Source organism: Piliocolobus tephrosceles, chromosome 18, assembly GCF_002776525.5.
Source record: "Piliocolobus tephrosceles isolate RC106 chromosome 18, ASM277652v3, whole genome shotgun sequence".
Classification (NCBI taxonomy): Eukaryota; Metazoa; Chordata; class Mammalia; order Primates; family Cercopithecidae; genus Piliocolobus; species Piliocolobus tephrosceles.
The window spans coordinates 73,219,207-73,243,049 of NC_045451.1; the positions used below are offsets into that span (position 1 = coordinate 73,219,207).

Below are 23,843 nucleotides of genomic sequence, written 5' to 3' on the forward strand. Positions count from 1 at the left end.
ACAAAAACTAGCCGGGTGAGGTGGCGGGCGCCTGTAGTCCCAGCTACTCCGGAGGCTGAGGCAGGAGAATGGCATAAACCCGGGAGGCAGAGCTTGCAGTGAGCTGAGATCCGGCCACTGCACTCCAGTCCGGGCGACAGAGCGAGACTCCGCCTCAAAAAAAAAAAAAAAAAAAAAGTGAATTTACTTTATAGTTTATTTCATGTTTCTAGTTCTTGGGTTACTAATGCTTCTACTAGTTACTTTTGCTAAGTCTTTCTGATTTTCTTCCAGTGGCTTCTAATTTTTTGATATTTAAAATTTTTAATGTGAGCTCACATTCATTGAGGCTGCTTTTTGCTTTAGGAATCCCATGATGTGTCTTAGTCTTTGGAAGTGTCTCTAGAGAGTACTTTTGCAGAAATGTTGGAGGTGTTAAAAGCCTTTGTGATGTTTTTCAACTTGGAGATCCCATGTCCCATGTGGCCTAGGCCTAGGCTTTCATGTTCTTGCAAATAATCTTCTATGCCACCCATCTCTGGACAGGTTCCTTGTTGACTCCAAAGACATGTGAACAGTTTTTGCAGTTCCCTTTTCATTTCATTCCTTTGAATTTCTGGGCTTTATGTGCAGATTTCAAATTCCATTCTAGCCTCGCCCTGCTCACAACAAGCTTGAAGTCACATCTTCTGTTCTCTGGAACGTATTAAAGCTCTACCACCTTGAGGGCAAGTCTGGAACCCAGACCTTCCTGGGCCACCATGGAAATCAGCTCCCACTTAGTGGTCTACCTTTGATCTCCACTTATTTTGTGTTTGGCTAGAGCAAAACAAAATGTGTGCGCGCGTGTGTGTGTGTGTGTATAATACGGTCTGTTCTCTGAATCTGTGGGTTCTGCATTCTTGTGTTTTACCAACCTTGGATCAGAAATACTCAGAATAAAAAAAGGGGTAGTTGCTTCTGTATTGCACATGTATAGACATTTTTTTCTTGTCATTATTTCATTATTCTCTAACAATAAAGTAGAACAGCTATTGACATAGCATTTACATTATATTAGGTACTATCAGTAATCTAGAGATGGTTTGAAGTATACAGGAGGATGTGCCTAGGCTGTATGCAAATCCTGTGACAGACATTCATGAATTTTGATACCTGGTGGGGGTTCCTGTAGTGTCAAACATTTCCACGTACGGGTGTGTGAGGCTCTGAGTTTGGTTGGTTTCCCGCATTTAGGGAAGTGAGTCTGTCATGATCACAGGCGCTTGTTTTAAACTTTTGATATGTCTGTTTTGATAACATTTTAACATTTGCAGATTAAATCTGAAAATGCCAAGATATTCATAGTATTTTTGAAAGGAATTGAGAAGTGATTATTCTAATAATAGAACTCATTGAAAAGGGGTCTATAATTTTATCAAATTACCAGTTCATCTTAAGATACAGTCTTTTCAAAGTAACAGCAGCTGAATTCTATAGTATATTTGGGTAAGTAGACTACCTCAAAAGAATAAATTAACGTTTATTTTTGTAGAAAATAAGCAATTGTTAAATAGCCTGGGAAAATGTAGGTAAGTTTTACTTAATGCTAACTCATAATTTGTGGCTAGAAATGGCAGTCGTATGAACATACATGTTGTGCTATTTATTAATATATTGCTTTTCAATCATTCCCTTTTTTTGGTAATTAGGTAGAAACAGAAAAGAAAGATGTTCTTGATTTTGGTGACTTGACTTATGGAGGCTGGAAAGCTCTCCCACTAAAATTGATAAACCGAACGCATGCCACTGTGCCAATTAGACTGATTATTAATGCTGTAAGTATGAACATACAGTAAGAAACTGTTCACAGAATGCACTGATCTTATGAAAGTACATTCTTTTAAGGATTTTGTTAACAAACTTAGCATTACACTGTTGGCTTTACTGAACCGATTCTTGTATTTCTAAGCAGAACGCCATAGCCTGGCGCTGTTTCATGTTCTCCAAGGAACCCGTCCGAGCTCCTGTGGAAGTTGCTGCTTGCACTGATGTGGTCACTCGGCTAGCCGGCCCTTCTGTGGTCAACCACATGATGCCTGCTAGTTATGATGGCCAGGTAGGAGAGAACTGGCTTAGAATAAAAGAGAAAATTAAGCTTCTAAACTGCTTTTCTTTCATTAAGATTTTAATCTTAATACCAGTTTACATTAAGTCAAATTTTTCTTTTAATTTTATAGGATCCAGAATTTCTGATGATTTGGGTTCTTTTCCATAGTCCAAACAAACAGATCAGCTCTTCAGGTATCATGTTTACATTGTGTGGGAACTGCTTTAATCTGTAGTTAAATAAACTACACATTTGAGATGTATTTCCTTTGTCAGTAAATGTCAGTACTTCGAAATTTGTCAAGTATTTTATGTTTTTTTTGAAATTGAGGCAGATGGCATGCTGTTTTGGGTCAATCCTGTGTTAAGTGTGGGTAACTCCTGCAGGTAGCACTGAAAACCTTTTCAAATGTTTTCTGTTAATTGATCTTATCACATTTACCAGTTGGATGTTTTCTTTCTTTTTCCACCTTTCTCTTCACTCATTTCTATTCTTTTAACTCTTAAAAATCTTCTTGCCTAAATGTTCTTATTGCCCCTAAGGGCACTGTGTGGGACTGCTGATGGCATTTAGAATTAAGTAACTCTCTGGTCTCTGAGCTAAAAGAATTTTTTTTTTTTTTTTATTTAGAGGTTCTGGACTCAGCAGAAGAATTCTCTGCAAAAGTTGATATAGAAGTAGACAGCCCAAACCCCACGCCAGTTCTCAGAAGTGTGTGTCTCCGAGCGAGAGCCGGAATAGCTAGGATCCACGCTCCCAGGGACTTGCAGGTGGCCGCGGCCCTCCTTTCTGCCGTTACTGCTTTCATTCATGCTGATGTCACTTTGTGACAGTTCGTTGAAATGTCTGTCTTGCCTCATCCTCCAGACGATGCATTTCTTGGCCAAAGTGGCTTCCTCAACAAAGCAGCACTTACCTTTGAAAAATGCTGGGAACATTGAAGTTTATTTGGATATCAAGGTAGGTTCTTCCATCAGAGTGCCATAAGATAGGCTTTCCTCAGACGGTGAGAGCACCTTGCTTTCTGCAGGGCGGTTGTGCCCTTCCTGGCCCAACAGAGTGCCCTGAGCCTCAGATGAAAGAATCACTGAGAGTTTTTAAAAACTGGGTGTTATATAACGTAAAATATATGCTGTGGCGCTATTAAGTTTGAAGTGCAGTGTCTTGAGTATGAGAACCAAGTGCTTAGATTAGTTCCTGAAAAACATGCATGTCACCCTTTGGTTGGAGTTGGTGAAGAGTGAGCCACACACGTTGACATCATTTCTGAAATCTGAGGGTGAGTGAGAGGGGGTTAGTGATCCAAAATTGGGGGTGAGGTGGAAGATGAGGTTTGCTGCAGAAGAGAAAGAAATATCCTTTCTAAGAGAACAGGACAAGTGGAGACCATGGCAGATGAGAAGGGGACAAACAACCTGTCCTAGGAAGTGAGAAGGGCATGTACAGCAGGAGCACTGAGTGAAGCGGAGGTTTGAAAGTCGGCTTCAGTTATGATTATGTACCTGTATTTAGGTCCCAGAACAAGGAAGTCACTTTTCAGTGGATCCAAAGAATCTATTCCTTAAACCTGGAGAAGAGCATGAGGTTATTGTTTCATTTACTCCAAAGGATCCTGAAGCCTGTGAGGAAAGGTAATATAAAAATGTTTTAGTGGACCGGGCACAGTGGCTCATGCCTGTAATCCCAGCACTTTGGGAGGCTGAGGCGGGTGGATTACCTGAGGTCAGGACCAGCTTGGGCAACATGGCCAAACCCTTTCTCTACTAAAAATACAAAAATTAGCAGGATGTGGTGGTGTGCACCTGTAGTTTCAGCTACTTGGGAGGCTGAGGCAGGAGAATCACTTGAACCCAGAAGGCGGAGGTTGCAGTGAGCCGAGATCACACCTCTGCACTCCAGGCTGGGCGGCAGAGCGAGAGTCCGTCTGAAAAAAAAAAGTTTTAATGACAGTTTTACTCGTCTCTCAAAACAGCCACTCACATGTGCTTCAAAATTCCACAGCCTGAATGACGAAGTCCGTATATTTCTTACCTAACAGATGGTATGACTCTGTTTAATCTCCTTTCATTTAGCTTCAGATTGTCTTCTCTTTTTTTAACTAAAAATCTTCTTTTAAACCAGCTGAATAGAAATGAAGAAATTATTATTTTCAAGTATTTTCTGACAAAAGTAAATAATAAAAGATCAATTTGATTTTTTTTTGAGACAGAGTCTCGCTCTGTCACCCAGGCTGGAGTGCAGTGGCCGGATCTCAGCTCACTGCAAGCTCCGCCTCCCGGGTTCACGCCATTCTCCTGCCTCAGCCTCCCGAGTTGCTGGGACTACAGGCACCGCCACCACGCCCCGCTAGTGTTTTGTATTTTTTAGTAGAGACGGGGTTGCACCGTGTTAGCCAGGATGGTCTCGATCTCCTGACCTCGTGATCCACCCGCCTCGGCCTCCCAAAGTGCTGGGATTACAGGCTTGAGCCACCGCGCCCGGCCTGATGTTTCTCTTTTTCTCCCGGAAGTATTAGTTGACCATGTCAGCTGTTGAGATATCTTTCTCCATTTCTTCTCTAGGCCCATGACTTCTTGGCACTCAAATCGTAAATGAATATCAACTTAGAGTCAGAGCGCCATTGTCATGAGTACTGAGCTTGCTTGTGTGACCCTAGCTTGAAGTACAGTCTCCTCTGACACACACACGGCTTATCCCCTGCCTGGGCTATAGAACACTTCACTGTGTGCTCAGTCTGTTCTTGTGACCTTACAGAAGAGAAGAGTCGGATCCGCACCAGCGCGAATGCCTCTGCCTGGAATGCTTGCTCTCAACCTCCCTGGGCTGGCGCCTTCTGGGAGACTTTGCTCCACTGTTCCCAAATGTCTCGTAAATAGCATTCCCAAAGCACGATGGCTTCTCACACCCCCCACGTGCAGGTGCCGTTGTGATCGTCTCTCTCCTTGTCTGTATTCTTCTCTGCAGCACAAACTCTAAGGGTGGGAATATCATCATATCCCCAGCACCTAGCTCAGTCTTTTGAACAGTGGAAACATGTAGGAAATAGTTGGGAAAAGAATCAAATACGGACCTTCAACTCAGAATTCTTTCTTAGGATGTTGAAAATACTTGTGCAGCCATTTGGACCTCAGTATGAAGTCATGTTAAAAGGTGAAGTCATTTCTTCAGGAAGTAAACCTCTGTCACCTGGACCTTGCTTAGATATTCCATCGATTTTGTCCAACAAACAATTTCTGGCTTGGGGAGGAGTCCCTCTTGGTCGAACACAGTAAGTGTCAAAGACTGACAAATAGTCCACTATTTATACATATTTTGGAGCAGACCACAAATTAATGTTTGCAGGAAAATTTTGTCATAATAGACACTCTTCAGGCTCAACTGTGCAGAACTGGAAAAACCTCCTAGATGGGCACGTGTCCTGATTCAGCTTTTCTTTAACATATATTCCAGTCCTGCAAAGAGCACCTGACACATGACCAACAATACAGTTGCTGCTGAGGAGGGAGTATCCCCTTAAACTCACTGCCACTCTGTATTTTTCAAAAGCCAACTGAGAGACAGATTTATGGAGAGCTGCATAGAGAATATGCAGTACATTCATTCTTCTGAATGATCTGAATTTCTCAGTCAGCAACCACATGGTTTTAGCAAAACCCATAGAAGTGTTTTTAATGCACCAGACTTGGGTGTCAGACTTCCCAACCACACTGAATGGAGCATGTAGAGGAGAGGGGTACCTTAGGAGATGGGAGGTAGTATTTACTATAAAATTGTTTGGTGGGTTTTTTGTTTTGTTTTGTTTTTTGTTTTTTGAGACTCCCTGTATTGTACAGGTTTATCTTTAAAAGGATCTCTGGAAGAAATATCTCTCAGAAGCCTATGGCAGAAACAGTTACACTTCGCTCAAGCAGTAACTGGCTTGTTCTTGACTTTTGAGTACGTTTAACTGATGGTATGACTCTGTGGAAACCTAGCCTCTCCCATCCCACCTGATAACTGTACTTGAAAATGATAACCATAGTGCTTTACAAATTATAAAATAAATACATGAGAATGAAAACTTTACAAAATAATGTTTCTTTCAGGTAATTCTTCCTCAGTCATTGTCCCTGTGGAAGGCTTTTCCTGGAGGTGTCAATAGCCAGAGTTATCTGCATTTCTCTTAGCACAAGGTAGATGAGACGTAGACCTCAGCTGCTGATTTATTAGCTGCTGATCTTCTCCAACTTTGAGTAAAACAGAGATTTATTCATGTATTCTCTGTTCGCCAGTGAAGACAGGATTCACAGTTTCCACAATTGACTTGTTTTTATCAGTCAGGTGCTATTATATGTCCATGCTTTTGCATTGTAGCTTCTTTAAAAGTAGAGTTAATTCAATATACTGTTTAAAAGACTACTTTGTGCAAATGAGCCTCTTAGCCTAGGACCCCTTGTTTCCCTGAAAGCTCGCTTGGATAAGCTAGGTATTCCAGCTAGGTGTGATACTGACTTAATGACTTGATGAATTTCTTCACCTGGATTTTCATTGACTGATGTTTTATATGACAGATAATACCTATACACATAGTATAAATAATAAGGTCAGCTGCAGAGCTATATCTGGAGAGAGATTAAACCAAAAAGCCTCTATAAGGTGAGTCTTGAGCCTGCATTTTCAGAAACAGAGTCTAGGACTGTGGGGAGACAATTGCAGACTGCTGAAATGGCTCGTATAGTCAGTTCTTCTCTAGACATTGTGGTTGGTTTTAATTGGCTTTGTTCTTATAACGATAGCAGTATCCATGGAGAAAAACTATATTTAAAATGTGTAATTGTTTTTAGGCTTCAGAAACTTGCTTTAAGAAATAATTCTGCATCTACAACTCAACATTTACGACTGCTTATTAGAGGACAAGATCAGGACTGCTTTCAGGTTCGTAGAGTACGTGGATTCTTGTTGTGTCTTCTGTCTGGGTCTGGAACACTTACATATGCAGACCCTTTTGTGTTATTACCTTTTAAGAATTTGTGTTAATGGTATGTTTTATTTGTGCTACTGCTTTGTTTTATGCGGTTACTGTTTTTAAATTGTAGCTTCAGAACACTTTTGGTTCAGAACAGCGATTGACCAGTAACTGTGAGATCAGAATTCACCCAAAGGAAGACATTATCATCTCTGTATTATTTGCACCTACTCGATTATCTTGCATGTTGGCTAGACTAGAAATCAAACAACTTGGAAATCGATCACAACCAGGCGTAAAGTTCACAGTAAGATCATTTTGTTGCTTTTCCCTTCCCCTGTAGTTTATGCCGTGTTATAACTATTGGTTTACCGTTGTAAATTATATACTCTGCCTTTTATAAGTGAAAATATGTGATTATCTAGACTTACAAGCAAGTTAAGGAGTAATTTATATGCTTTGTAGAATTGGCAAGTTATAATAGCAGCCAGCGTAGTATTCTTATAGGTATTAGTCTTTCTAATGCTTTTAAGTTTCATTTTATTTTATTGTATTTTTTTATCCTGTATCTCCAGTGCTTCTGAGCATAATAATCAGTTTTACCCTATCATCATCTTCTAAATTTCACTTGGTACCTCTTAAAGTAGGCCTTATTCTCAACAACTTTAACAAACCCCATCCTGTGGAACAGAGACTCGACAGAGACTGCAGGCCCAGCAGCGTTCCTGGGTGTTTATTTATTTATTTATTTTTTATTATACTTTAAGTTCTAGGGTACATGCACACAACAGCATGTTTGTTACATATGTATACATGTGCCATGTTGGTGTGCTGCATCCCTTAACTCGTCATTTACATTAGGTATATCTTAAGTTTCATTTTAATTTGGACATTTAAAAATGTACCCAGCTTTTTGGGAACACATCTTTGGGTAAATCCATGTGGAGCTGTTTAAGATACTAACTTTCACATTAAGTTTTATTTTTTCAATTATCAGCACAAATACTGTCTTAGTCTGTTCAGTCGGCTATAGCTAAAACCACTGAGTAATTTATAATAAACAACAGAAATGTATTGCTCACAGTTCTGGAGGTTGGGAAGCCCAAGATCAGAGCACCAGCAGATGCGGCGTCTGGGGAGGGTTGCCCTCTGCCTTTTTGTGCCCACACACGGTGAGAAGGATGAGAGTGCTGCCTCCAGCCTCTTTTATAAGAGCACCAAGCCCATGCATGGGGCCAGAGCCCTCGTGGCTTAATCACTTCCCCAAAGGCCCCACCTCTTAGTACTGTCACATTGGAGACTAGGTTTCAACATGTGAATTTGCTGGGGGACGTCCCTATTTAGACCATACCAAATACCCATTGACTGAATTTGCTAGCCCCAAGACAAAGAGTTTTTATGCTTTTTAATTGCCAGCATAGTATGTAAAAAGGATTTGAAGCCATTTGTTTAGACACATTCAGAGCAATTAGAGATAAAAGTGATAAATCGTAGAGGAAAGGAAGCAACGGCAGGGCAGTCGGAAGAAACTCCAGCTACATGGTTGTGCATGCCTTATAACTGCACAGGTGTTCGGCAGTGGGACTGGAGCTCAAATTTTGGTTCTATATCCTAGTGTTAAAGAGGGGATGTGATATATTACAAGATTAACAATATCTGAAAGTTTTTAGAATTAGGTATGTATGACAAATACAGCTTTATTTGACACTGGAGCTTGACCTCTGTTTTCTGTGGAGTCACTTGATTGGCCCCATGAGCTGCAGTGGACAAAGCTGTTTAAAGATGTTAGTGGTCATTTTTACAACTGTCGTCCTTCCATGTGCACCCAAGAGACACTGTCAGAGTCTTCAAGGTCTTCGACGATCTGATTTTTGTGTAAGGATAAAACTTGGTGTGTGGAGAGGACTAAATGGGCTGTATTTTTCAGATTTCTTGAATATATTCTGATTTGTTTAGGTTTACTAGCCATGATTTTGAGGTTGTTCTCAAGGAAGAATCTCTGATAAGTCTCTAGTGATTTAGGGCAGAACCATTTGATTTAATAATCAACCAAGCAGGGGTTTGGCATCCTTTGAAGACAAACCAGGATCCTGGTGGGATTTCTACCTGCATAGATGACTGCCCTGTCCTCTCACAGGGGTGGACTGGATGGGGATTGCCTGTGGGATGAATATGGCTATTATTTCACAAGAAGACTCAGAATTAACATTGCTGTGCCTTTGTAAAGATAAAGTAGCCTGGCAGAGTGGTGGAAGAGCTGTTAACAGACAGGAGAATCCAGGGAGCCAGCCCTGTCTCTGTTACTTACACTCACCTTGGTATTTCCGCACTCATCTCATCAGAAGCTGCTTGCTGTCCCAACTTGCCAATTTGATTGTGAGGAACAAATGAAATGATCTGTGGTTTGAATACCATAAACATGATAGGACTGCAATAAAAATGTATTGATTATTTGTTTCATGTTGATTGTATTCTGGGCATTACCCTCAATCACTGTGTGGATGCTGTAATCTGAATGTGTCTCCCAAATTTCTGTATTGGAAACTTACTCTGCAGTACCACAGTGTTGGGAAATGGATCCCTTTGGGAGGTGTTCAGGTCATGAGGCTCTGCCCTCGGGAATGGATTAATGCTCTTACAAAGAGGCCTGAGGGAGGGAGTTTGGCCTTTTTGCCCTTCTGTCTTCTGCCATGTGAGGACACAGCAGTTCTTCCCTCTGGAACATGCAGGAGAGAGCAGCCCGGCCAGCTGCGATGGCTCACGCCTGTAATCCCAGCACTTTGGGAGGCCGAGGTAGGTGGATCACAAGGTCAAGAGATAAGACTATCCTGACCAACATGGTGAAACCCCATCTCTACTAAAAATACAAAAATCAGCTGGGCGTAGTGACACGCACCTGTAGTCCCACCTACTCGGGAGGCTGAGGCAGGAAAATCACTTGAACCCAGGAGGCAGAGGTTGCAGTGAGCCGAGATTGCGCCGCTGCACTCCAGCCTGGCGACAGAGCGAGACTTTGTCTCAAACAAAAAGAAGCAGAGAGCAGCCCTCACCAGAAACCAGCACCTTGATCTTGGACTTCCAACCTCCAGAACTGTGAAGAATAAATTTCTGTTCTTTATAAATTACCCGATCTGTAGTATTCTGTTATAGCAACACAAACAGACTAAGATGGTGGATTGTCACATTTTTATCTTCAAAACAACCATCCGAGATACAGCCACTCTTGCCATTTTTCACTTGTGTAAACTGAGGCTGCGAGAGATGTGTGGCTGTGATTTTGCATCTTACTTGCTGGTCAGTGGTAGACACAAGGTTCAAATTCAGTCTGGCTGAATGCAGAGCCCACATTTATGTACCGTGCAGTTTCCAGGGTGCTAATAACAGCTCTGTGTTTTGTCATCTGGAGCACCGGTTCTCAACCAGACCTTGTGTTACCCCCAGGGGACACTGGCAGAGTCTGGAGTTATTTTTGGTTTGTCATAACTGGGGGCAAGACAGGAGTGCTACTGGCACCAACTGGGTAGAGGCCAGGGAGGCTGCTGAACATCCGAGAAAGCCCAGGACAGTTCCACCACAAAGAATCACACAGCTCAACATTTCAGTAGTACTGAGGTTAGGAGCAGTCGTTTTTCCTGTTTAGTCTGTGGATTTACGGTGTGAGTCAGATTTGTTTCATTTAATCATTCTTTTTTCTTTTCTTTTTTTGAGACGGAGTCTTGCTCCATCACCAGGCTGGAGTGCAGTGGCATGATCTCGGCTCACTGCAACCTCTGCCTCCCAGGTTCAAGCAATTCTCTTGCCTCGGCCTCCCGCGTAACTGGGACCACAGGCGCCGCCACCACGCCCAGCTGATTTGTGTATTTTTAGTAGAGATGGGGTTTCACCATGTTGGCCAGGATGGTCTTGATCTCATGATCCACCTACATCAGCCTCCCAAAGTGCTGGGATTATAGGTGTGACCCACCGCAGCCGGCCAATCATTCTTTTTTCTTAACCTTGTTACTCAGTAGTAATTTGTGATTTCTTAGGCTTTGAAAATACAGGCAGAATACTTAAATAATGAGTATTTTCAAAGGTACCTTTTTCCTTGTTTTTTACTATTTAGTTTCACTGATAAAATTTACTTGTACATTTCTATGGTAAAAGAAAAATTAGAAACATATTTGCTACTGAAACTACCAGAGGTCACTGAGTGAGGGAGGATTTGTAGGGGCTTCCAATCTGAAACCCTTTTAAATGTTGTTTGTTTGTTTGTTTGTTTATTATGTAATTATTTATTTATTTTGAGACATCATCTCACTCTGTCACCCAGCCTGGATGGAGTACAGTGGCGTGATCTTGGCTCACTGCAACTTACGCCTCCCAGGTTCAAGCGATTCTCCTGCCTCAGCATCTCGAGTAGCTGGGATTACAGGCGCCCGTCACCATGCCTGGCTAATTTTTGTATTTTTAGTAGAGATGGGGTTTTGCCATGTTGGCCACGCTTGTCTCGAACTCCTGACCTCAAGTGATCCGCCTGCCTTGGCCTCCCAAAGTGCTGAAATTACAGGTGTGAACCACTGTGCCAAGCCTGAAATGCTGTTTATTTGCACTAAAAGTCAAGACAATATAAACTGATGAAAAAAATTACTTTTTCAAAATGTTATTTTGGTTTAGTACATACCAACGTGGAATAAGTTATGATGGTTTCAAGTTTGCAAGGAAGTATTTGTAACCTGTTTTAGTACAGCTTGAGTATCCCTAATCTGAAAATTCAAAATCCACAAGGCTCCAAAATCAGAAACTTTTATTTTTTTATTTTTTATTTTTTATTTTTTTTGGAAACGGAGTCTCACTCTGTCGCCCAGGCTGGAGTGCAGTGGTGCAATCTCCGCTCACTGCAAGCTCTGCCTCCCGGATTCACGCCGTTCTCCTGCCTCAGCCTCCCGAGTAGCTGGAACTACAGGTGCCGCCACCACGCGTGGCTAATTTTTTTGTATTTTTAGTAGAGATTGGGTTTCACTGTATTAGCCAGGCTGGTCTTGATCTCGTGACCTTGTAATCCGCCTGCCTCGGCCTCCCAAAGTGCTGGGATTACATGCATGAGCCACCGTGCCCGGCCTAAAATCAGAAACTTTTTGTGTGCCGACATGAAGCTCAAAGGAAATGCTCTTTGGAGCATTTTGGATTTTGGATTTTTGAATTAGGGATGTTCAGCCAGTATAAAGCAGACATTCCCACATCTGGAACACTTCTGGTCCCAAGCACTTTGAATAAGGGATACTCAACCTGTAATTAGGACTGAAAGATAATTTTTGAAGGTGTATATTTCAAAGAGTATGGAAAGTTTCCAGCAGGGTGAATGTTTTGCTTACATTCGAATTTATGGGATGTATTCTGTGAAGCCTTGCTTCCTGCAAGGATTGAGCCCTGTGGAAGCAGCAGCAGATGGATCCCCAAACCTGACTCTAGTGTGCTGCCTTCCCCATTGACAGTATGTCTGCCCTTGAAAAGTTGTTTGAGTTCTTTAGCTTAGTCCCTGTTGCATGCTTTTCTCTGACACTGGCTAGACTGCACACTAAGAGGATTATAAATACAGTTTTCTCCAACAACATTTTATTATGAAAAGGTTCAGAATTACTGAAAAGTTGAAAGGATTATACAGTAAACAGTCACATACACTATCACTTAGATTCTATAGTTAACATTTTGCTGTGTGTCTTCTCCCACATATCCATCCATCAGCTCATCTTTTTAAAATTTATTTATTTACTTATTTTTATTGTACTTTAAGTTCTAGGATACATGGGCAGAATGTGCTGGCTTGTTACACAGGTGTACACGTGCAGTGGTGGTTTGCTGCACACATCAACCCGTCATCTACATTAGGTATTTCTCCTAATGCTATTCCTCACCTAGTCCCTCACCCCCTGCCAGGCCCCGGTGTGTGATCTTCCCCTCCCTGTGTCTATGTGTTCTTATTGTTCAGCTCCCACTTTTGAGTGAGAACATGCGGTGTTTGGTTTTCTGTTCCTGTGTTAGTTTGCTGAGAATGGTTTCTAGCTTCATCCATGTCCCTGCAAAGGACATGAACTCACACTTTTTTTATGGCTGCATAGTATTCCATGGTGTATCTGTGCCACGTTTTCTTTATCCAGTCTATCATTGATGGGCATTTGGATTGGATCCAAGTCTTTGCTATTGTGAACAGTGCTGCAGTAAACATACGTGTGCATGTGTCTTTATAACAGAATGATTTATAATCCTTTGGGTGTATACCAAGTGATGGAATTGCTGGGTCAAATGGTATTTCTAGTTCTAGAATCTTGAGGAATTGCCACACTGTCTTCCACAATGGTTGAACTAATTTACATTCCCACCAACAGTGTAAAAGTGTTGCTGTTTCTCCACATCCTCTCCAGCACCTGTTGTTTCCTGATGTTTTAATGATCACCATTCTTTTTTTTGTTGTTGTTAGTTGTACTTTAAGTTCTAGGGTACATGTGCACAACGTATAGGTTTGTTACATAGGTATACATGTGCCTTGTTGGTTTGCTGCACCCATTAACTCGTCACTTACATTAGGTATTTCTCCTAATGCTATCCCTCCCCCTACCCCCGACCCCGCAACAGGCCCCCAGGTGTGATGCTTCCCGCCCTGTGTCCAGGTGTTCTCATTGTTCAATTCCCACCTATGAGTGAGAACATGCAGTGTTTGGTTTTCTGTCCCTGTGATAGTTTGCTCAGAATGATGATTTCCAGCTTCATCCATGTTCCTGCAAAAGACATGAACTCATCCTTTATTATGGCTGCATAGTATTCCATGGTGTATATGTGCCACATTTTCTTAATACAGTCTATCCTTCACGGATGTTTGGGTTGGTTCCAAGTTTTTGCTATTGTGGATAGTGCTACAATAAACATACTTGTGCATGTGTGTTTATACTAGCATGAATTATAATCCTTTGGGTATATCCCCAGTAATGGGATGGCTGGGTCAAATGGTATTTCTAGTTCTAGATCCTTGAGGAATCGCCACACTGTCTTCCACAATGGTTGAACCAGTTTACAGTCCCACCAACAGTGTAAAAGTATTCTTGTTTCTCCTCATCCTCTCCAGCACCTGTTGTTTCCTGACTTTTTAATGATTGTCATTCTAACTGGTGTGAGATGGTATCTCGTTGTGGTTTTGATTTGTATTTCTCTGATGGCCAGTGATGATGAGATTAATGTCTTCTTTGGAGAAGTGTCTGTTCATATCCTTTGCCCACTTTTTGATGGGGTTTTTTTTTCTTGTAAATTTGTTTAAGTTCTTTGCAGATTCTGGGTATTAGCCCTTTGTCAGATGGGTAGATTCAAAAATTTTCTTCCATTTTGTAGGTTGCCTGTTATTGTGATGGTAGTTTTGTTTGCTGTGCAGAAGCTCTTTAGTTTAATTAGATCCCATTTGTGAATTTTAGCTTTTGTTGCCATTGCTTTTGGTGTTTTATTCATGAAGTCCTTGCCCATGTCTATGTCCTGAATGGTATTGCCTAGGTTTTCTTCTAGGGTTTTTATGATTTTAGGTCTAACATTTAAGTCTTTAAACATCTTGAATTAATTTTTGTATAAGGTGTAAGGAAGGGATCCAGTTTCAGTTTTCTACGTATGGCTAGCTAGTTTTCCCAGCACCATTTATTAAATAGGGAATCCTTCCCCCATTTCTTGTTTTTGTTAGGTTTGTCAAAGATCAGATGGTTGTAGATGTGTGATGTTATTTCTGAGGCCTCTGTTCTGTTCCATTGGTCTATCTCTCTGTTTTAGTAGCAGTACCATGCTGTTTCAGTTACTGTAGCCTTGTAGTATAGTTTGAAGTCAGGTAGCATGATGCCTCCAGCTTTGTTCTTTTGGCTTAGGATTGTCTTGCCAATGCGGGGTCTTTTTTGGTTCCATATGAACTTTAAAGTAGTTTTTTCCAATTCTGTGAAGAAAGTCAGTGGTAGCTTCATGGGGATGACATTGAATCTATAAATTACCTTGGGCAGTATGGCCATTTTCACAATATTGTTTCTTCCAATTCATGAGCATGGAATGTTCTTCCATTTGTTTGTGTCCTCTTTTATTTTGTGGAGCAGTGGTTTGTAGTTCTCCTTGAAGAGGTCCTTCACATCCCTTGTAAGTTGGATTCCTAGGTATTTTATTCTCTTTGAAGCAATTGTGAATGGGAGTTCACTCATGGTTTGGCTGTCTGTTTGTCTGTTATTGGTGTATAGAAATGCTTGTGATTTTTGCACAATGATTTTGTATCCTGAGACTTTGCTGAAGTTGCTTATCAACTTGAGATTTTGGGCTGAGGTGATGGGGTTTTCTAAATATACAATCATGTCATCTGCAAACAGGGACAATTTGACTTCCTCTTTTCCTAATTGAATACCCTTTATTTCTTTCTCTTGCCTGATTGTCCTCGCCAGAACTTCTAACACTATGTTGAATAGGAGTGGTGAGAGAGGGCATCCCTGTCTTGTGCCAGTTTTCAAAAGGAATGCTTCCAGTTTTTGCCCATTCAGTATGATATTGGCTGTGGGTCTGTCATAAATAGCTCTTATTATTTTGAGATATGTTCCATCAATACCTAGTTTATTGAGAGTTTTTAGCATGAAGGGCTGTTGAATTTTTTGTCGAAGGCCTTTTCTGCATCTATTGAGATAATTACGTGATTTTTGTCATTGGTTCTGTTTATGTGATAGATTACACTTATTGATTTGTGTATGTTGAACCAACCTTGCATCCCAGGGATGAAGCCCACTTGATTGTGGTGGATAAGCTTTTTGATGTGTTGCTGGATTCGGTTTGCCAGTATTTTATTGAAGATTTTCCCATCGATGTTCATCAAGGATATTGGATTAAAATTCTGTTTTTTTTGTTGTGTCTCTGCCAGGCTTTGGTATCAGGATGATGCTGGCCTCATAAAATGAGTTAGGGAGGATTGCCATTTTTTTTTTTTTTTTTTGAGACGGAGTCTCGCTGTGTCGCCCAGGTTGGAGTGCAGTGGCGCGATCTCGGCTCACTGCAAGCTCCGCCTCCCGTGTTCATGCCATTCTCCCGCCTCAGCCTCCAAGTAGCTGGGACTACAGGCGCCCGCCACCACGCCCGGCTAATTTTTTGTATTTTTAGTAGAGACAGGGTTTCACCGTGTTAGCCAGGATGGTCTCGATCTCCTGACCTCGTGATCTGCCCGCCTCGGCCTCCCAAAGTACTGGGATTACAGGCTTTAGCCACTGCGCCCGGCCTGGATTGCCTTTTTTTCTATTGATTGGAATAGTTTCAGAAGGAATGATACCAGCTTCTCTTTGTACCTCTAGTAGAATTCGGCTGTGAATCCATCTGATCCTGGACTTTTTTTGGTTGGCAGGCTATTATTGCCTCAATTTTAGAGCCTGTTATTGGTCTATTCAGAGATTCAACTTCTTCCTGGTTTAGTCTACAGAGGGTGTATGTGTCCAGGAATTTATCCATTTCTTCTAGATTTTCTAGTTTATTTGCATAGAGGTGTTTATAGTATTCTCTGATGGTAGTTTGTATTTCTGTGGGATCGGTGGTGATATCCCCTTTATCATTTTTTATCGCATCCATTTGATTCTTCTCTCTTTTCTTCCTTATTAGTCTTGCTAGCAGTCTATGAATTTTGTTGATCTTTTCAAAAAACCAGGATTCATTGATTTTTTTTGAAGGGTTTTTTTTTTGTGTGTCTGTCTCTTTCTGCTCTGCTCTGATCTTAGTTATTTCTGGCCTTCTGCTAGCTTTTGAATGTGTTTGCTCTTGTTTCTCTAATTCTTTTAATTGTGATGTTAGGGTGTTGATTTTAGGTCTTTTCTGCTTTCTCCTGTGGGCATTTAGTGCTATAAATTTCCCTCTACACACCGCTTTAAATGTGTCCCAGAGATTTGGTATGTTGTGTCCTTGTTCTCATTGGTTTCAAAGAACATCTTTATTTCTGCCTTCATTTTGTTACTTATCCAGTAGTCATTCAGGAGCAAGTTGTTCAGTTTCCATGTAGTTGTGCGGTTTTGAGTGAGTTTCTTAATCCCGAGTTCTAATTTGATGGTACTGTGGTCTGAGAGACAGTTTGTTGTGATTTCTGTTCTTTTACATTTGCTGAGGAGTGCTTTACTTCCAACTATGTGGTCAATTTTGGAATAAGTGTGATGTGGTGCTGAGAAGAATGTATATTCTGTTGACTTGGGGTGGAGAGTTCTGTAGATGTCTATTAGGTCCACTTGGTGCAGAGCTGAGTTCAAGTTCTGGATATCCTTGTTAACTTTCTGTCTCGTTAATCTGTCTAATGTTGACAGTGGAGTGTTAAAGTCTCCCACTATTATTGTGTGGGAGTCTGAGTCTCTTTGTAGGTCTGTAAGGACTTGCTTTATGAATCTGGGTGCTCCTGTATTAGGTGCATATATGTGTAAGATAGTTAGCTCTTCTTGTTGAATTGATCCGTTTATCATTATGTAATGGCTTTATTTGTCTCTTTTGATCTTTGATGGTTTAAAGTCTGTTTTATCAGAGACTAGGATTGCAACCCCTGCTTTTTTTGTTTTCCATTTGCTTGCTAGATCTTCCTCCATCCCTTTATTTTGAGCTTCTGTATGTCTCTGCATGTGAGATGGGTCTCCTGAATACAGCAAACTGATGGTTCTTGACTCTTTGTCCAATTTGCCAATCTGTGTCTTTTAATTAGGGCATTTAGCCCATTTACATTTAAGGTTAATATTGTTATGTGTGAATTTGATCCTGTCATTATGATGTTAGCTGGTTATTTTACTCATTAGTTGTTGTAGTTTCTTCCTAGCATCGATGGTCTTTACAATTTGGCATGTTTTTGCAGTGGCTGGTACCAGTAGTTCCTTTCCATGTTTCGTGCTTCCTTCAGGAGCTGTTGTAAGGTAGGCCTGATGGTGACAAAATCTCTCAGCGTTTGATTTTCTGTAAAGGATTTTATTTCTCCTTCACTTATGAAGCTTAGTTTGGCTGGATATGAAATTCTGGGTTGAAAATTCTTTTCTTTAAGAATGTTAAATATTGGCCCCCACTATCTTCTGGCTTGTGGAGATCCGCTGTTAGTCTGATTGGCTTCCCTTTGTGGGTAACCCGACCTTTCTCTCTGGCTGCCCTTAACATTTTTTCCTTCATTCCAACCTTGGTGAATCTGACAATTTATGTGTCTTGGGGTTGCTGTTCTCGATGAGTATCTTTGTGGTGTTCTCTGTATTTCCTGAATTTGAATGTTGGCCTGCCTTGGTAGGTTGGGGAAGTTCTCCTGGATAATATCCTGAAGAGTATTTTCCAGCTTGGTTCCATTCTCCCTGTCACTTGCAGGTTCACCAGTCAACGTACATTTGGTCTTTTCACATAGTCCCATATTTCTTGGAGGCTTTGTTCGTTTCTTTTTACTTTTTTCTCTAAACTTCTTATCTCACTTTATTTCATTAATTTGATCTTCAGTCACTGATACCCTTTCTTCCACTTGATCGAATCGACTATTGAAGCTTGTGCATGCGTCACATAGTTCATGTGCCATGGTTTTCAGCTCCATGAGGTCATTTAAGGTCTTCTCTACATTGTTTATTCTAGTTAGCCATTCATCTGATCTTTTTTCAAGGTTTTTAGCTTCCTTGCGATGGGTTCGAACATCCTCCTTTAGCTCGGAGAAGTTATTACCAAACTTCTGAAGCTTACTTTTGTCAGCTTATCAAAGTCATTCTCTGTCCAGCTTTGTTCCGTTGCTGGCGAGGAGCTGTGATCGTTTGGAGGAGAAGAGGTGCTCTGGTTTTTAGAATTTTCAGCTTTTCTGCTCTGGTTTCTCCCCATCTTTGTGGTTTTATCTACCTTTCGTCTTTGATGCTGGTGATGTACAGTTGGAGTTTTTGTGTGGATGTCCTTTTTGTTGTTGTTGATGCTATTCCTTTCTGTTTGTTAGTTTTCCTTCTAAGAGTCAGGTCCCTCAGCTGCAGGTCTGTTGGAGTTTGCTGGAAGTCCACTCCAGACCCTGTTTTCCTGGGTATCACCAGCGGAGGCTGCAGAACAGCAAGTATTGCAGAACAGCAAATATTGCTGCCTGATCCTTCCTCCGGAAGCTTCATCCCAGGGGGGCACCAGCCCAGCCTGTATGAGGTGTCATTTGCCCCCTAGTGGGAAGTGTCTCCCAGTTAGGCTACATAGGGGTCAGGGACCCACTTGAGGAGGCAGTCTGTCCATTCTCAGAGCTCAAACACCGTGCTGGGAGAACCACTACTCTATTCAGAGCTGTCAGACAGGGACATTTAAGTCAGAAGAAATTTCTGCTGCCTTTTGTTCAGCTATGCCCTGCCCCCAGAGGTGGGCTCTATAGAGGCTATAGGCCTTGCAGTGGGCTCCACCCAGTTCAAGCTTCCCTGGATGCTTTGTTTACCTTCCTAAGCCTCAGCAATGGCCGACGCCCCTCCCTGTGTCAGGCTGCTGCGTTGCAGGTCAATCTCAGACTGCTGCGCTAGCAGTGAGCAAAGCTCCATGGGCGTGGGACCCATGAAGCCATGCATGGGATATAATCTCCTGGTGTGCCATTTGCTAAGAGCATTGGAAAAGCTCAGTAGTTGGGTGGGATTGTCCTGATTTTCCAGGTGCAGTGTGTCTCGGCTTCCCTTGGCTAGGAAAGGGAAATCTCCTGACCCCTTGTACTTCCCAGGTGAGGCAATGCCCCGCCCTGCTTCGACTCATCCTCCGTGGGCTGCACCCACTGTCCAACCAGTCCCAATGAGATGAACCAGGTACCTCAGTTGGAAATGCAGAAATCACCATCTTCTGTGTCAATCATGCTGGGAGCTGCAGATGGGAGCTGTTCCTATTTGGCCATCTTGGAACAGAATCTCTAATGATCGCCATTCTAACGTGTGAGATGGTATCTCATTGTGGTTTTTATTTTATTTTTTATTATTATTATTTTTTTGAGACAGAGACTTGCTCTATTGCCCAGGCTGAAGTGGTGCAGTGGCACGATCTTGGCTCACTGCAACCTCCACCTCCCGGGTTCAAGCGATTCTCCTGCTTCCAAGATTCCCAAGTAGGTGAGACTACAGGTGCATGCCACCACACCCAGCTAATTGTTTGTATATATTTTTTTTAAATAGAAAAGGTGTTTCACCTTTAGCCAGGATGGTCTCGAACTCCTGATCTCAGGATCTGCCCTTCCAGAGTGCTGGGATTACAGGTGTGAGCCACCATGCCTGGCGGATTTGCATTTCTCTAATAACTAGTAACAATGAGCTTTTTTTTCACATGTTTGTTGGCTGCATAAATGTCTTCTTTTCAGAAGTGTCTGTTCATATCCTTTGCCCAGTTTTTGATGGGGTTGTTTGTTTTTTTCTTGTCAATTTGTTCAAGTTCTTCATAGATTCTGGATATCAGCCCTCTGTCAGAAGGATAGATTGCAAAAATTTTCCCCCATTCTGTAGGTTGCCTGTTCACTCTGATGATAGTTTCTCTTAACTGTGCAGAAGCTCTTTAGTTTAATTAGATCCCATTTGTGAATTTTGGCTTTTGTTACCATTGCTTTTGGTGTTTTAGTGATGAAGTCTTTGTCCATGCCTATGTCCTGAATGGTATTGCCTAGGTTTTCTTATAGGGTTTTTATAGTTTTATGTCTTACATTTAAGTCTTTAATCCATCTTGAGTTAATTTTTGTATAAGTTGTAAGGAAGGGATTCAGTTTCAGTTTTCTGCATATGGCTAGCCAGTTTTCCCAACACCATTTTTTAAACATGGAATCCTTTCCTCATTTCTTGTTTTTGTTAAGTTTGTCAAAGATCAGATGGTTGTAGATGTGTGGCGTTATTTTTGAGGCCTCTGTTCTGTTCCATTTCTGTTTTTGTAGCAGTACCATGCTGTTTTGGTTACTATAACCTTGTAGTATAGTTGGAAGTCAGGTTGTGTGATGCTTCCAGCTTTGTTTGTTTTGCATAGGATTGTTTTGCAGTTGTCTCTATGGGCTCTTTTTTGGTTCCATATGAACTTTAAAGTAATTTTTTTCTAATTATGTAAAGAAAGTCAGTGGTAGCTTGATGGGAATAGCATTGAATCTGTAAATTACTTTGGGCAGTATGGCCATTTTCATGATATTGATTTGTCCTATCCATGGCCATGAAATGTTCTTCCATTTCTTTGTGCCTTCTCTTATCTCTTTGAGCAGTGGTATGTAGTTCTCCTTGAAGAGGTCCTTCACATCCCTTGTAAGTTGTATTCCTAGGTGTTTCATTCTCTTTGTAGCAATTGTGAATGGGAGTTCACTCATGATTTGACCCTGTTTGTCTATTATTGGTGTATAGGAATGCTTGTGATTTTCGCACATTGACTTTGTATCCTGAGACTTTGCTTATCAGATTAAGGAGATTTTGGACTGAGATGATGGGGTTTTCTAAATATACAATCATGTCATCTGCAAACAGAGACAATTTGACTTCCTGTCTTCCTATTTGAATACTCTTTATTTCTTTGTCTTGCCTGATTGCCCTGGCCAAAACTGCCGATACTATATTGAATAGGAGTGGTGAGAGAGGGCATCCAACCCCTTGCGCTTCCCAGGTAAAGCGACGCCCCACCCTGCTTTGGTTCACCCTCCGTGGGCTGTACCCACTCTCTAACCAGTCCCAATGAGATGAGTCAGGTACTTCAGTTGGAAATGCAGAAATAACCCGCTTTCAGTGTTGATCTCACTAGGAGCTACAGACGGGAGCTGTTCCTTTTAGGCTACCTTGGCAGCCCCCGGTTCATCTTTTTAATGCATTTCAAAGTAAATTAAAAATATTAGTATATTTTACCCTATAAACTTCTTAAGCATATCTGTACTAATCTTTGTATTATTCCTCTGTCATCTAAGCTTGGCTTTTGAAATAGTTAATTCTTAGCATTTCAGAAGCCAGGTAATTTTGCAACTCTTTTGTTTGTTTTTTCTTTAAAACATAGTCTTTAATACACTGCTGGACTTGAAATGGGGAACTAATACTCAAAGTACACATATATTAAAATTTTTAATTGTATTAAATCTTTCTGAATTTTCTTCTGACTAATTCAGTGTTTTGCTTTCTGCTTAACATTAAAATAATTTTGGATATGTATATTCTTTTAGATACCTTTGTCTGGATATGGAGGAACAAGCAATCTTATTTTGGAAGGTGTTAAAAAATTATCTGACAGTTACATGATAACAGTGAATGGCTTAGTACCTGGCAAAGAAAGTAAAATTGTTTTTTCTGTCCGCAACACTGGCTCCCGAGCAGCTTTTGTTAAAGCAGTAGGTTTTAAGGATTCTCAGAAAAAAATTTTGCTGGATCCTAAAGTATTGAGGATTTTTCCAGATAAATTTGTACTCAAGGAAAGAACACAAGAAGTAAGTATAAAAGTTTCTGTGCTAACAACATCAGCTCATTTTAAAATTAAGTTAATAATTATGTATTTTAAAACCAAAAACTAAAATAATATTTGAAAATAATGTAGGAGTGGACATACTTATGTGATCTTGGAAATGCCATGCACATGCACTTGTGTCTGTGTGAGATTTTTAGACTCATAAGATGGTTGAATCAGAATGAAATTACTTAAAAATATTTAATATTTACTCCTGATTTTTTTTCTTGGCATCAGGATGTTACTTTAATATATAATCCATCAGACAGAGGAATCAATAATAAAACTGCAACAGAACTATCAACTGTATACTTATTTGGTGGAGATGAAATTTCAAGACAGCAGTATCGCAGGTAGATTACTTATCTTACACAATGTTGGGAACCATTCAGTAGAAATGATGAAGGCTTCTGTGGCTTGGGATTTGGAATTTTTAGAACATCTAACTATTAGTGAGTTGGTAGATGAAAAATCATGGTAGAATTTATGTGGGTGATGAGCTACCACAATGTGAGGAAAAAATATCCCTAGGAAACTCATCTCCTATATTTCCTCAGGATATGTCTTCTTTTCTAGATGAATGTATTGTGCCACTCTTCCCTTACTCATTAGCTGCATCATACTTCATAATAGGACCATTTTCATAATGTACTCTTGACGACATGTCAAGTGACAGTGTCAGTTTTATAAAAGATTAGAAACTACTGAATGATTATATTGTGTAAACAGATGACTAGTTAGTAATATTTCTGGGAATGCTGTGAATTATTTGAAAGAATCAAGTCGAATTTTCGAAATGTATAAGATGTTTAACTTGTAGCTATTTAAAAAGTACAAACTACTGTAAAATCTGATCTATCTAATGTAAATATAGGCAGGCTACGTGGCTCATGCCCAGCACTTTGGGAGGCTGAAGTGGAAGGATTGCTTGAGGTCAGGAATTCAAGACCAGCCTGGGCAACATAATGAGACCCTGTCTCTAGAAAAGAAATAGAAAATTCAGTTGGGTGTGGTGGTGTGCCCCTGTAGTCCTCGCGACTTTGGAGGCTGAGGTGGGAAAATCACAATCCCAGGAGTTCAAGGCTGCAGTGAGCTATGATTGCACTCCAGCCTTGGCGACAGAGCCAGACCTCTCAAATAAATAAATAAATAGATAAATAGATAATTTAAACATAGTTTGATATGCTGAACTGTTGGAAAATTTAGGATGTTGATTTAGGTTTAGATGTGATGTAAAGGTAGGAATTTTCTCATTGTAAAGTGTAGTTTCCTAGACTAAAGGACCTAAACACAGGATGAGTGCAGCTCATGGTGTGTCACCTGCTAATAAAAAATCGTTAGAAAGGGGGTGTGGAGGAATACGCCTGTCTCCTTCCAACCCTTTGTGCTTGGCTGTGTTTTTTTCTGATACTGAATTTGGGAAATTGTTTTGTTTTT

General features: G+C 40.9%; 1 protein-coding gene across 6 annotated transcripts in view; it reads left to right on the forward strand.

The window, feature by feature from the left end:
• CEP192 (centrosomal protein 192) overlaps nt 1-23,843 on the forward strand; it is a 142,860-nt gene that overhangs the window by 84,929 nt on the left and 34,088 nt on the right. For 4 of the 6 annotated variants that reach the window (XM_023228357.1, XM_023228356.1, XM_023228354.1 and 1 more), the window contains 11 exons: nt 1,671-1,796; nt 1,931-2,077; nt 2,199-2,262; nt 2,699-2,838; nt 2,936-3,028; nt 3,581-3,699; nt 5,163-5,336; nt 6,892-6,982; nt 7,144-7,320; nt 22,129-22,389; nt 22,644-22,759. In XM_023228357.1, coding sequence (XP_023084125.1) covers nt 1,671-1,796; nt 1,931-2,077; nt 2,199-2,262; nt 2,699-2,838; nt 2,936-3,028; nt 3,581-3,699; nt 5,163-5,336; nt 6,892-6,982; nt 7,144-7,320; nt 22,129-22,389; nt 22,644-22,759 — 1,508 coding nt within the window. The remainder of the gene's footprint in view (nt 1-1,670; nt 1,797-1,930; nt 2,078-2,198; nt 2,263-2,698; nt 2,839-2,935; nt 3,029-3,580; nt 3,700-5,162; nt 5,337-6,891; nt 6,983-7,143; nt 7,321-22,128; nt 22,390-22,643; nt 22,760-23,843) is intronic. The other 2 variants (XM_023228353.1, XM_023228355.1) reach the window with 1 other exon arrangement.